Genomic DNA, 14764 nt, shown 5'->3' on the forward strand with positions numbered 1-14764 from the left:
AATTCAGATACTGCAAGCTGAACAAGACTGAGCTGGTACAATACTTGGATGAGACCTCCAGGGAAACCCAAAGGATATTTTAGGAAGTGATATTTGTGATTTTTCACAATTTATCACCCACTTATTAAGTTCGTGCAGAGAACATTTCCCTACCGTTGCATTAGGACTTGCATACCGCTGGAAATGCTCTGTCTGAAAGACCATTGTTCATCCAAATAAAATTTAAAATGTGTTTATGTTCATCTTTGCAACACTGAAAGCTGTGTTTGGTGGAAAAACAGTTCCTCTCATATGTGTAGTTAGGTGAAAGTAGGGCAAATTCCTTTGCTGAGGAGGGTAAGAATGATCTTGTTTCCAAAGTACAGCAGTGAGAGTAGGAAGAGCTAAATTCAGCTCCCCTTAGCAAACTGTTTCTGCAGTTCCCCTCTCCACTTCTAAATAGTCACATGACTTGGATCACAAGCCACAAACTTTTCAAATAGTGAAAATAGCATGCAGGTGTATATAATAAAGCTCACCTTTATATTGCTGAATGCAAGGGTACAAAAGAGCCTGTTGTCCCACAGTTCCTCCCTTTTCAATGGTTTTACTACCTGCAGAACCTCTTTCCCTTTGTGTCAGGCAATCTTTTTTTTTGATGTTTTGTTTTTTCTCTTGGGTAATAACTTGTTCTATAAAAACTGTCTGGGCCCAGGAGTCTCTGTTCCCCTACATTGAGCTTAATTTGTTTATTTCCATGGTGGGTAGTTCTGGCAAATGTTCATTTTTTTAAAAAAGCGAATATTGTGTAGACAGGTGTCCATGACACACTCAGGATGAATAAGAATGGAAAGGCATTTGCCCTCAAACTCTGCTTCATGAACCCTCTGCTTCAAGTAGAGCATAGAGGAACAGGAATGTTACTACTGCTTTCTTAACTCACCTTTTTAGAATGCCAGATCAAACCATCCTCCTCAGTTCACTTGTCCTGAATCCAACCTCCTTAGTCTGCTGAAGATAGCACAGGAGTTCATTATTCGAGCCCATTAAGAGGGCTTGAAGAAGTATGAATATAAAATACTCAGATCCAAGTGGAACTAGCCTATGGTAAGTCATTCAATTACTCTTTGGTGGTAGCCACACTAGCCCCCCCTTTCAGAAGGGCTATGATAATGTGACACTTCGGAATATGTTAATGAGACATCACCATGAATATGCCATGCCTCATTAAGATAATGGCAGCCGCACATGCTTCGAAACTCAGCTGCTTGTGTAGCTGGGGGCCTTTCAAAACGGCCCTCTGATTTCGAAAGCCCCTTCTTCCCATCTGGTTTGGGAAGAAGGGGGTTTCGAAATCTGGATGCCATTTCGAAAGGCCCCTGGCTACAGGGGCATTGTGCATTTCAAAACCTGCAGTTTTGAAGTACATGTGGCCGCCATTATGCTAATGAGTCATGGCATATTCTTGTCGATGCCTTATTAGCATGTCCCAAAGTGCCACATTACCATAGCCCTTCTGAAAGGAGGGGCTCATGTGGCCATGGCCTTTCAGTTTCCCTTATATAAATGGGGAAAATCCTCTCTTGTGTTTCAGTAGAGTTGTAATGCCTCTTATTTGTACAGCAGCTTGAGATGCTCTGGAAGGTGCCCTAAAAGTACAGTTTTTCCGATGTTAACCGTTGCATGTGTTAGCAAGTTTTTTTTGTCTGTTTTTTTTTTTTCTTTCCCCTAGTCTGCGGACAAAGATAGCTCTGCGGGGAGTGAAAGTGAAGATGAAGAATTCTATGATGCTGATGAAGAGACACAAATGATCAAGTAAAAAGAGGACACTTTCCTTTTTATGCCTTTTTTTTTTTTAACTTGTCCAGCCAGGACCACCCATGAGACTAAAACTGGAACCACCTCCAGGTGAATTTTAATAGGACAAGTGCCTCTGCCTTTCCAACTTTGGGAAAGGAATTAGATACTATTCAGATGCATTACAGTGGTTTGAGTGGTAACCACTGCTGATTTTTTTTTTTTTTGGCTCTGATGGGTGAGGGAAGTCAAACATTTCTGGCTCAAAATTAAGATTTCAGGCTAGGTTTGAGGCCAGAGATAATGTTAAGGGGAGGGATTTGATATATTTCTGAAACTTGACCCTGAGAACTGATTCAACTTTGCTGCTGCATATATTTGCATGTTCCTTCAAAGTTAGCTCGTATCGATTTTGAAACTGCTGAAATCCATAAACTTGAAGCATTTCTTTAGATTTTTTGCAGGTGGATGAAATCTAAAGAGTTAAACTCAACACAGAAGGTACTATAGGCCAATGTGATGAGAAAAAATTCCTGAAATCCTCTATGCTAAGCTACCTACAGTACGCTGGAAAGAAAGAAATGTGGAGTCTCTGCCAGTTCTGCATATGCTCGCTGGAATAGAATTTTATACCTCAGGTGGTAAGGGAACAGCAACAAAAGACAGCTGTATTCAGTGATGTTGCAGGGTGGGTGGCTGGAGGGACCATCTAGGGCAGATAGATTTAATTAAAACAGAAATCCCCATTTTTGCTTCTCCCCGATTTGTCACTCTGTACCGCCTCCATCCCTCCCAAAACAATTTGTTCTTTTTTCTTTTATTTTGATTCTTTCTCACACAGGTTTGTCATGGCAGTCGATAAATCTCAGGACAGCTCTGAATTTGTTGCATATTCTCTTTGATTGCGTTCCTCATCTTTTTCTCCACTTTGCCATGTACCTTGAGGGACTTGCTTTTCCATGGCTTATAGAGAATGTCCTTCTGAAGGTAATTTCACTTAGCGAGGTTTTGCACTATTGTGGGCTATCTGTGATTGTGGCTATGGGGAAGATGAGTTCTGGAGTGGCATCAAGTACTTACATTCCCTCTGCAGGCTGCTGCTAGCAACTTGGATGTCATTGCAAGAGGATGCTTGTATTTATTTTAAATTTCTTTGTATAGATAGTTATTTGGACGTTTCTTGAGTCGGCATTCAGTTGGCTACTTGATCTTGCACAGGGAACACTGAAGTCTTTTGTTTATTTTGCACTTTTTTAAAAAAGTACTGTAATTTTGAGTATCTGAAGTTTTGCCAATTAATAGATGTGGCCTTTGGCTAGTTAGTATCCTATTTATCGTCCTAGCTCTTACAGTTGACTTCTGTATAATTTTTTGCAGTCTACGCAATCTAGTTTAATGTTATAAGAGTAAAAGGTAGCTGGTTCATGGATGAAATGGTCGGGGAGAAGAAGCTATTGAATATTTTCTAGAGTCAGAGTAGTAGAAAATCAGATCTGAAACTTACAACAGGCTATCTGAACTTTGTCTTTGTCTGAGCAGCATGGGCAACTTTGTAAGAGCCCAGGAGTTGTATTCCTGTTGTCTAGGTGGGACGTAGTCCTGCCATACTCTTTCTCAGTACAGAGGGAAAGTCTACAAAGATTACACGTCCAAGCATGCAGTGTTCCAACTTGATGTGAATGGATTGGTACAGTGCTTTGAGCACGACAATGAGCTGTAGTTGGGAATCAGTAGCCTCTGCAGGCAGTACCTCATTGTGAGAGAGGAAGATGACAGATGGCTGCATTGTAGACATCAGTGCGACATATTTGACCAGCAGCCCACACTCGGATCTCTCCTGTCTCTTGCACAGAAACTATGGATATAATAGCAAAATTAACAGAATTCTTTAAAACTATTCTCAATGTTCTCTGCCTTATTCGTACATAGGAAAAAGACTGAGTTGGAGGTTCTTGGAGCTATAATGAACTTATTTTTATGCTTTTTTTTCTAGTTTGATATTTGCATTTTAAATAATGGGGATTATATGAAACATGAGGAAAATGTTTTTTTATTAAATTTTTGTGGTCTTTCAGCGGTTCCAGAAGTGCAATGTCTTGTACTGAAGTTAATGCTCTTGTACCCAGGAACGGTATAGATGCTGTCACAAAACATGAATTTTTTTAAGGGATCAGTCTCCACAGCAGAATCACCATCTCTCTCTGGCTTTGTGCAGTTGAAATGGTAACTGATACGTGAGACTGACTAGGCTCTTCTGTTCATTGTCTGTTAGATTTTTTTTTGTCTTCATTCTAGATTGCTAATGCTCCCAGACGTGTAAAGGGATCCATCCTTGTAGCTTCCATTGTTATTCATGTGGTTGCTGGGGCTCAGGAGGGTGGATTTCTTTATTGGTTCTTGGTCCAAATATGTGTCTGACTCTAACCTACAGTCTTATTCCTTGCAAAGCACTCTTTTATATATAGTTGCAAAATCAAGGATGAATGAACTTTTATGCAAAAGAAATTAGGTGCACATTTTTTAGACCATTATTCTGAGTCTGTCCCATGTCTGTGCATTCAGAAGGCGAGAACTTCCCACTCTGTCTCCCATAAAGGCTGTTGATTTGCTGTTTGTTTGTTTATTTTTGGGACAGACTTGCTAGAATAATATCTTCTAGACTCAGTGTTTGCTGGGGTTGGGTTTTTTTTTTTAACCAGATTCTGATAAATGAGTAATTAGTCTTCCCTTCCAGGTGCTCCCCTCTGGACCATCTGGTGTTTAGGTTTGTGCTCAGAGGTTGGAGGTGATACACCCTGATCACCTGCAACAGAACAGCAAGAGAATCCCGTAATGTACAGGGAACTCCTAAGCCATTTTGACATCAGATACTTTGCCCTAGTTAGCATTTGTTCTGTACATATAATGCACAGCTTTACATGGCAAGTATAGACAGCATGCACCGTATGTAAGCAGAACTCTTCAGATTAACACCTACTGTTCTGAATGCTGCAGCTAGTACTTGTTTTAGTTCGAAGCCCAAGTCACAAAATTTATATGGCTATATAAACCCTCTCCCCCGCTTATCTTATTCCATTGTTGCTATGTCAGCTTTACATATGTGATCTGTACTATTCAAGCTTCTTCCTGCATAAGCATAAGAATAAATCCAGATTGGTAGCAGTCAATCTCTTACCTATATTTCCTTGCTTGTAAAAGTGGTTTTTCAGCCAGATCCCTTTATGGGGCTGTGCTGGAGAGAAGTGAGACTTTCCCTCGGGAGAGATCAGGCCAGTGCTGCTTTCAGTGAGACTCATCACCTTCTTACCATTTCTGAGCTCTGTTGTCAGAGTGGCAGAGAGCTCTCTCTACCCTCTACATCGAGTTAACTTGGTCAGCATTTTTCTGTCTTGAAATTGCTGTTAAAGCTGTGGTGCTAGGGTTCTTCCGTCTCACTTCAATGTGTTTTAGTCATGCTTTAAAACTGTAGTAGATCCCTGTCAGTACCTCGGTATTGTGAACTAAATTCTGGCTGACAGCACACATGCCAAAAATCTGACCCCAATACCAGGACTGTATGGTAGAAGTTAACACATGGCTACACACCTCCAAGTGGACCGGCTAAATCTTTGGACACAGCTCTTCCTATATTATTTCTAGTGCAGGCCTGTGCATGTAACTGTTTTGACTCTCTGTAGAGTATAAAAGGTGGAGGAAAGTTACTCAGTTGGAGAAATCTCTAAGATTATAGAAAATGTGGAAATGGCCTATTTAATATTGTAGCTCATTCACCCCTAGCATCCACTGAAGGATTCTTCATTACCATACAGTTGCCAAAACCTAGTTCAATCTCCTGTAACCTTCAAACGACCTATACGATAGAACTGTTCTTAAATTTACTTAATTTCATCTCCTCTCTCCTCCTGATAGCTTCTTGCATCATCCTAAAATAGCTTTGATTGCAACCCTAATGAAAAGCCTTCTGAGAAAATAAAAATAGGGAATAGATTTTGTTTGATTCACTTGAAGTGTCCTAGTGTTAATAGTGTATGTGTCCTCAATCAGTTTGTACTGGTGCTGTGTATGAATAATCCTATGGAATTGATCTAAAGCAGTTGCCAAATTTCTAAACTGGAATGAAACAATGAATAAAACTAGTTCCATGTGTTCATTAGGCACTCTTGCTTGTGACTACATAACACTAGTAGTTACCAGTGTCTCTTTATGGATCTTTAGGACAATAAAAGGGAGAACTACCTTTGTTTGCTCATGCCTTAGCGCTCTTTGCACTTCAATGACCACTGTTTCTAAAATCCTTCTCCCAGATTGCAGGGCCAGTAATTAGCCAAAGGGATTAATATTAAAAACAAAGTATAGAATTTGCATAATTGGAAACAGTTGCCTGTGTTATGTATCATACACAAGTCTTCAGGGTCTTATATTGAATTGTAAATAGCAAAGCTCATTCTCCAAGATCAGGATAAACAAGATAAGACCATTTTGTAGAATTTGTAAGCTGACTCATTAGACATTTAAGAAATTTTATTTGACGACAACATGGAGTTGATAGAATGAAATATATGATTAAACTGGCCTGTTTGATTGAGAAGAGTCTGAATATTAAAATGTCTAGGCTAAAGTGGAAACTCCTTTTTGGAACTTGGTTTTAAAATAATCAAATTCCAGCTGGCAGTATGTATGTCAGGAAAAATGCTGGCAACTGAAAGAATGCACAGCAGGAATTCCTTCCTGTCTCTAAAAGATTATAAAGTGATTCTATACCACCAGGTAGGTAACAGGAATGGAACAAAAATATGAGGTGGCATAATCCATACCTTTATGTGGATTCATATAGCACAGCCGTCTGAACCAGTCATCTTTTGCATATCTGCCTTTCAATTTCAAAAGGTGCATGAGTCTCTGAAGCAAAATATTACATCTTCCCAGCTAGTTTTGTTACCTTGCTTATAGTCAGTCATGAACCAAAGTATGACAGTGATAATAATCAGTTATTCTGCTTCTAATGGTGGGATAGGTTTTATTTACAGAAATACTAAGCAACTGTAATTGAACAGTGCAATATCCAAGAATCTTTCCAAATTAATGAAGTTTTGCTTGGATTATGACCTCGAATAGTTTTAAATGATCAATACAAGTTGAAAGAGTGCAAAAGATTTAATTGGGAGCCAACATCTGCATATAATCTGAAAAGGGCAAAACTTTATGGAAACATTTAATATGGTCAACACTGATTTAAAACACAATTTGCAGTATATAGCGGAAAATAATACCTTTGGTACTGCTAATAATAAAGAACCTATTTTCTACACCTACAATTTTATGTGAGTCTCCAAATGGCCAATCTTTAATTCCAAGGAAAAGAGAGAGTCAAAACCTTTTTATTTATGTTCTTGTTGAAGATTAAATGAGATTCAGTCATTGTTCAAGTATATTCTTTTTGCTTTATAAAGAACACTTTTATTGCACTGTGAACTTAATGGTAGCAGTTTTTCCTTCCTTGAGTTAATTACATAGGTTTTTTTTAATCTAAATCTACCTCTTTTCATTATTAATCTTTATTTGGTACTGAATATTAGAGATTTCAGAACTATAGGGAAAATTTTCATTCTCTTGTTTCTTGCTTATATGCTGCTGGTGATCCACTGGTGAACCAAAGAGGAAAGGACTTACAGCTGTGATTTTTTTTTTTTTTTTAATTACAGTGAATTTTGAATAGTGAATAAGTACCAGGGTAGTTTTTTGAGGATTAGTTTCAGAAGGGCTGAACTATGGCTGCCATTGAGGTTCTGCTCTTCTGAAAACCAGACTGTTACTGTACTCTGGCACTGGTTTCTCTCTCCTTTCATAAGCAGTTAATTATTTGCATAGGATAAGTAAATAAAATTCCTGAACAGATGATCAAATTCTGCCTTCAGTTACATTTACACAGCCTCACTGATTTCAACTTAAGGCAGCATTTTGACATTATCCTGACAGAGGAGCAGTTAATTGGATGAACTTTGCTTTTTTCAACATCATGAGACCAAGTTCAGTCCCGGTGTAACTCACCTTGACTTTAGTAGCTTTGTGTCTACTTACATCAGGGTTGACTTTGAGCCTATATTCAGAAGTGTTTTTCACCTAGGGATTAAGCAGAAAGATGTCTGGTGGGGCCATACAGCCTGTCAGACAGTTTTAATGTTTGTTTATGTATAGTGTGAGAATATAGCCTTTTAAATCCTTGTTTGGACTTGAATACTTTGTGTACAAGACTTTTCAGCATAAATACGTCAACTTACTGAACTTGGAAGTTGCCCTTCTGTGATCATCCTTTCAATGCCATTTCTAGTTCACAGCTGTATTGTTTAAAGCCTGTGGGGTGGTTTTTTTAGAAAACTCAGTCCAAGAAGCCACCATGTGTTCAAGCCTAAAAACATTAGTTTCCCTGACGTATGTCTTTGGTAGGGGAGGCTTTCAGTTATACAGTTTGACTAAACCATGGGTCCGTCATCTTATCATATGATGTGTTTGCCAGAGATGACTGAACTGTTGTAACAAATGTTAAAATATTCAAAATAACTGACTCTTCTCTTCTCTCTGGGTTGTTTTTGTATTTGATGCACATTGTTTTACCAATAGCTGCTATAATTCACTGGAACTCTGCCAGGTGAAACCACCAAGTTGGTTTAAGTATGGAATCTTTTGCAATGTGAGATTTAAAAACAAGAATTCCATTAAAATGTTACGTATTTTACAGCTCCTTCACTCCCAAAATGGGGAGGGGAGAGAAGATCTAAGTAATAACACTATTTAGACAGAAGTCAATATGGCATTACACTTTATATTCTGGGAGATGTTATTTATTGCTGGGTAACCTTTTAAGCATTTTTAAGATGTTCATCTTTAAGATTTCTTTCATAGATGGTCTTCCGTGGCACAGTAACTTAAGTGATTTATAAAAAATCTGAAACTGCCTTTGACTTCTACCATTCATATAAATGTCTTTGCAGCTTATTTTGTACCTTTTCTTTTCCTAATGTAAGCTCTTTCAATAAACATAAGCTGTTCTGGAACACTGCAAACCTATGTTATTGTACTGATTCCCTGAATCTCTTTCTGGAGGATGAGATGTGATCGCCTAATAGAACAGATATTTATACTGCAGGAGGAAATTGACAAGGTGGAAAGCAGGTCATTTTCGAATGGCAATGCCACAAAACGCCTGGGAAGCTGGGATGTCAGCACTAATCAATATATTCCACTATATCTATCACAAATCATTTCTAACAAAAACAAACTGGAGCCAGTGGAATGTAAGAATCAATTTACTACCAGCTTCAATTGTTGCTTGATGCTGAAGGACTAGAAATGCTCATGGGGATTTAGCACAGTAAAATGTCAATGCTTCTGGTGGTGTTAATATTTATATTATGGTAGTATCCACAGACACTGATTGTCACTTGGGGTCCTGTTGTGTTGAGTGCTGCACAAACACATGAAAATATGATTCCTGCCCTCAAGAGTTAAGCTTAAAATTACATGACTTTATACACTGACAGCTAGTGGTGGTATTCTAACACCTGCTTTCATTAGCTGAGAAGCAAGTAATAAATAGCTGAAATGCACGTCCTGTATCTTGTCAAGAGAGAAATCTTTTCATGTACCTGAAAAAATATGACTTAGGGAAATAGGGGATAGTGTTTCTTCTCTAAGTACTGGGCAACAGGTTTTTCCTTCTTGTACATCCCCCACTGCACAGTAATTGAAGGTTTTCTAGAATGTAAGGTTCTTTGAGCATGTCTGTAAGTAAGCCATCTTTGATTTAATTTTTTTAACTTCCCCTTCAGTAGCTCCTTTTGTAAGGATACAAAATCATGGGTTAATATTTTTAATTTATACAAATGAAATAGAAAAGAGCACTGTTGTTTTCCATTCTGCAAAGTGAGGCTAAGTGAAAATGACCAGTCAGGTCCTGGTTTGTGTTCCCGGCATCAGACACTGACAAGGATGGGAAGAAGTCAGTCTGCATTAACATTGCTCCATTGTTTAAATTAGTCATCTGTTTTGGGGGCTCACCTCCTTTGTAGTCATGCAACATTAAAAAAAAAACTCAAACTTAAAACAAAGTACTTCTAAAGCTGAAGACAGTTTTTCCTCTTCTGTCACCATTAAGTGAATTGTTATAAACAATTGAAGTGTCCATAACCAAATGACCATTTCACAAAACTAATCTTTTATTTCCCATTCCTATGAGCATTACATTTGTCTCCTCTGTTGTCGTAGTGATTTTAATATTTTCTCCTTTTAAGTTTTCAATGTGGTTTTAGTGAAAGGTGTAGGCTTGAAAACCCCACTAGTAAGGGTCTTTGGCTACAGAATCAGCATAGTGCAGGTTAACACCAGTATAAACTTCCACATCCCTTACCACTAATTGCTTCAATTATGCCCTGGAGAGAACAGCTGAGTTGAAATACTAGGCACTTGCCTACTTAAAATGCTGTGCTATTGTAGTACTTCAATCCAGATGCTAAATGGGATGACAGGAGATGTTCTTCCAACCCTGTGAATGAATAGCTACTCAACCAAAAATATTTTTCTGTTGACTTGGTGCTGTCTAAACAAGGAGATTAGATTGATTTAACAGGGCTGCCCAGGAATGTGGATTTGGTAGTTGGACTGTCTTAATCTTTATGTAGACCAGGCTTAGGCCTATTTTTGTTCATATTGGGAATTTGCCCCCGTTAGTGATCTGTGGCCAGCCATTGGATTAACAAGCACTTATCCAAACCCTGAATGAGGTCAAAGCTGTGCCTTTCACTGCTGTGTTCTTCACAGACTGCAGTTTTACGGTCAATGGCTGGAACTGGAACAAATCCCCACTGTGAACAAGGGCCGTTTAGCTACCAGCCCTCATACCTTTTCAGTCAGCCAGGTCCAAATGAGAAATGCAGCTTATGAAATATCCCAAATGAGGAGGACAGACAATCCATGTGGGAAACTTGAAAGTATTGTGGCACTCATTCCTTTGTGTGAATAACTGCTTACAGTCTCAGCTGCTTTGCTCCCCATTTTTGATGTAAATTATCAGGAATAAATGTGAGGACGCCGCCCTTGTGTGGCAGGTAAGAGATGTTGGGACTAACCTCAGTGTCGTTCCTTGAAGTCAGGACTCTTTGAGAGGTATGCTGGCACCTCTGTGAAGACTGATGGAAGTGGTGCTAATTGTGGCGACGGTGACATTCTGCCTTAGGGAGCTAAACGGCCATCAAAAGTAACAACTTGTATTTATAGTAACAGAGAGGGAGCCATGCTAGTCTATACACTATCAAAACAAAAAAGCAGTCAAGTAGCACTTTAAAGACTAACAAAATAATTTATTAGGTGACCTTTTGTGGGACAGACCCACTTCTTCATGTCTGACCTGAATCAGATTCAAACCGGTAAGAGAGAGGTGAAAAATCTCTTACGTTGTAGCTTCCCAGATGGGTTTTAAAAAGAGTTAATGTCTGAACAAGGCTTTTTCCAGAATTGTCTGTTTACATCTTTTTTTTTAGTGGATAGAGATGAGACAAACAGCGGTAGCCAAATTGTCTTGGAATTTCTGAAGAGAACAACTGAAGTCTTGTCCTGCTGCTGTGAAGAGTAATTTCACTGAGCAACTCCTGGATGCTTTGGGGATGCGGGGGAGGGTGCGGCACAAGCTGGTGCTGTAGTTATAGCACCTGTCTCTTAGGTCACGTTACGGGTGGTGAGCGAATGGCTGGCTTGAAGAGACTAGCCCCCAGTCCCACCCCTGCTTCTCTGCCCTTTGAAGCCCACCCAGGTCCTATTGCAACTCCTGTCCCCTGGCTGGCACCTGCAGCTTCCCCATTGTGGGCAACAGCTGGCCCCAGCTCAAAGCTAGCACCCCCCTGCCCCCCACTGGGATACCAGGTTGTCAGGCAGTGTGTTCCCAGCCCTTCTCTGCACCCCTCCCCCACAAGAGCTGCACACCTCAGTCTTCCCAGCTCCAGAGTACCAGCTGGCTGAGAAGCATGGGCCATGCTGCCAGACCTGACCTCCAACCATCATCCCCAGCCCTGAGTCAAGAGGTGGGAAGGAGCCTGAACTGGGATGGCATGTGGGTGGCTACCCATGCTGCTTGGGTAGGCAGCACTTTCCTCTGTTTTCATTACCCTCTGGCCACAGGACACATACATAATTCACGACGTTTCCAAGGGGATCTCTCTGACTGAAACTATCTGTGCACTTTTTAAATGAGCCATTCGTCAAAATGTTATTTGATGTGCTGCAATACCACAGAGCCTGCTTTCCTGCCCTCCTGGGTACCCTCAACTGTGTCCTGCAGAGCCAGGCCCTCAGTCCCCCTCAAGCACTGACATAGTGGTGAGGTCCCGGCCATATGCACTGTAATCCAGGCACTGAGATCTGCTCAGCTCGGGGAAGATTCATCCAAAGAGGTTTGTCCCAGCACCCAAATGCACAGCCCCCTGGGACCTGAATCCCAGGTAAATCCATTTTACTACATATACAGAGCCAGTTCTTCGAGTAGTGTCCGTGTATGTGCTCCACTCTGGGTGTTGACACATCCTCACACTGGTGTTCGAGATTCTTCTGTAGCTGTGGTTTCCCATGCATGTGCAATAGCAGTTCCTCATGTTATCTTGCATGCGTGTGGGGTGGGCCCCTCAGTTCCTTCTCTGCCATCCTTGGCTGCAGACGGAGCTCTGCTCTCTCTCTCTCTGTCTGAAACACAAGGAAGAGTTTAGTTTGATAGCTTAGCATTTGTTCTACCCTTATCCAAGTTATTGCTCCAATTCAAAGTTCCCTTCTGATCCCCTAAAAAAAGTTAGTGTTAGAAATAGTAGCTGTGTTTTCGCCATGCTGGACTCCCTCGGCTTCAAGCAACGTGCAGGGAAGCCATGCCAGCCTCTAACAGCCATTCCTACCGCATTTAGTGTCAGCCACCAAAACCAATCCTGCAGCCATTGCTCCAGCCTTGTGGCCGGGGCAGGAAGGACTGAACCAACAGGCTCAAGACTCATCTATACAAAAAGACCCTTCAACCACTGGACCTAGAGCATTTCTCCACCAAGAAACTGGAATGGGACACCAAGGGTATGGACTCTGTGCATCCCTCTACCTCAGTTGGCTAGGGTCACTGCCACCACTGGGGTCATGAGGCACATGTTGTGGCTGCAGCCCATGGGGGTCACCAGTGACCTGCAGCAGAAAGTAGAGGACCGTCCTTTCAACAAACATCACCTGTTCACAGAAAAGACGGACCATTTCCTTCACTCTATGACATATTCTCATACTATGCTGCATATGCTGGAGAGGTACACGCCCTCCACATTTAGGCAGACCCGGTACTATCCCTATCAAAGACCATGGGAGCAGTTCCAGCAGCAACCACAACTCTTTGAACCTTGCCAAGGACACAGATCCCAGTGGCGAGGACCTCACCAGCAATCGCACCAACAGCCCATGCGTCCCACCCTCAAGAGCCTAAGCAGCAGTTTAGAGGGTGTGTGTAGGAGCCTGAGAGACCTTTCTGCTCCAGCCATTGCACAGTATGGTCGCCATTCATTCCACCACCGCCTCCTTCTGAGCCGCCATTACCTTGGACAAGTAGGTCCTGGAGCTAGTGGCCCAGGGGCATTCTATCATGTTTATCTCTCCCCTCCTACCCTGTCCCTCTTCAGGGACCCCTCTCACGAGCATCTCCTTGAGCAAGTGATGGAGCACCTTCTCCATCTGGGCACCATCAAGTTGGTCCCGGTAGAGTTTCAGGGCAGGGGGTGGTTCTCCACATAGTTCCTAACCCAAAAGAAAAACACAGCATGGAGGCCCATCCTCAACCTCTGGAGGCTCAACAAACACGTTCAATATTGATGGTTCAAGATGGTGACCCTTGCACCCATTATTCCAGCACTGGATAGAAATGACTGGCTCTCAGCTCTTGACCTACAAGATGCCTATTTCCACATCACAATCCACCTGGTGTACAGCTGCTTCCTTCATTTTACTGTAGGATCCCACCACTATCAATATAGGGTTCTCCCATTTGGGCTCTCCACCATGACCAGGGTGTTCTCCCAGACTAACGGATGTGGCCGCCTACCACATCGTCACAGGATGATCATCCTCCCCCATCTGGACGATTGTCTCCGTAAAAGGGCCGTAATTCCTAGAGGTGCTTTGAATGGTGATGGTCACCACAGACCTCCTGTTCATCCTGGGCTTCCACGCTTCGACCCATGCAGTCCCTCGAGTTCATCGGAGCCCACATTAGCACTACCACCACCAGGGCCACTCTCCTGCTTCGAAGATTCCAGGCCCTGCTCAGTCTCATCCTGGTGATGCAGCTGTCTCACAGTGTCACAGTGCTATGCTCCGGCCAGGGACCCGCAGTCTAAATCTGTAGCCGTACAGCTGCGCATTCTTGCCTCCCTTCAGTGGCAGATGGGCCTAGACAACATTTTCACCAGGGTGCCATTCTACTGACTGCCCCCATCTATTATCCTGACTATGGATGCCTTCTTTATGGGATGGGGGGGCCCATTTGGGTTCCTTAACAATCCAGGGCAAAAGATCCTTCACTGAGCAAGCGCACCACACAAACCTCTTGGAACTCACAGGAGTCTACTACACTTGCCAGCATTTCTGATGGCACCAAACACACAGGTCGATCAACATCCTCATGGACACCACCCACATGCATTATATAAATTGTCGAGGCAGGGTTTGGTCCCTACCCTTGTGCGCAGAAGCCATAAGACTGTGAACTTGGTGCCTTCAGCACCACGTTACTCTGGTGACCACGTATCTGCCTGGGGTGCTGGATGTGACCTCTGATGCCCTCAGTTTCTCATGCAGCGATCACCACAAGTGGAAGATCAACACGGTCGCCATCAACCACATGCCCCAGCTTTGAGACCAGCCATGCATAGACCTGTTTGCAATCCGAGTCACCAGAAAGTGCCATCAGGATTGCTCCAGAGCAGGT

The 14764-nt window shown here is 42.0% G+C and overlaps 1 protein-coding gene across 2 annotated transcripts in view; it reads left to right on the plus strand.

The window, feature by feature from the left end:
- Positions 1-8825, plus strand: part of SLC22A15 (solute carrier family 22 member 15) — a 42320-nt gene extending 33495 nt beyond the window's left edge. The window contains exon 12 of one of the 2 annotated variants that reach the window (XM_075000559.1): positions 1712-8825. In XM_075000559.1, the coding sequence (XP_074856660.1) occupies positions 1712-1798 (87 nt within the window). In that variant the 3' untranslated portion in view covers positions 1799-8825. The remainder of the gene's footprint in view (positions 1-1711) is intronic. The other variant, XM_075000561.1, reaches the window with a different exon arrangement.
- The last annotated feature ends 5939 nt before the right edge of the window (positions 8826-14764 follow it).

The sequence above is a fragment of the Carettochelys insculpta genome, chromosome 1, assembly GCF_033958435.1.
Source record: "Carettochelys insculpta isolate YL-2023 chromosome 1, ASM3395843v1, whole genome shotgun sequence".
In the NCBI taxonomy this organism is placed as follows: Eukaryota; Metazoa; Chordata; order Testudines; family Carettochelyidae; genus Carettochelys; species Carettochelys insculpta.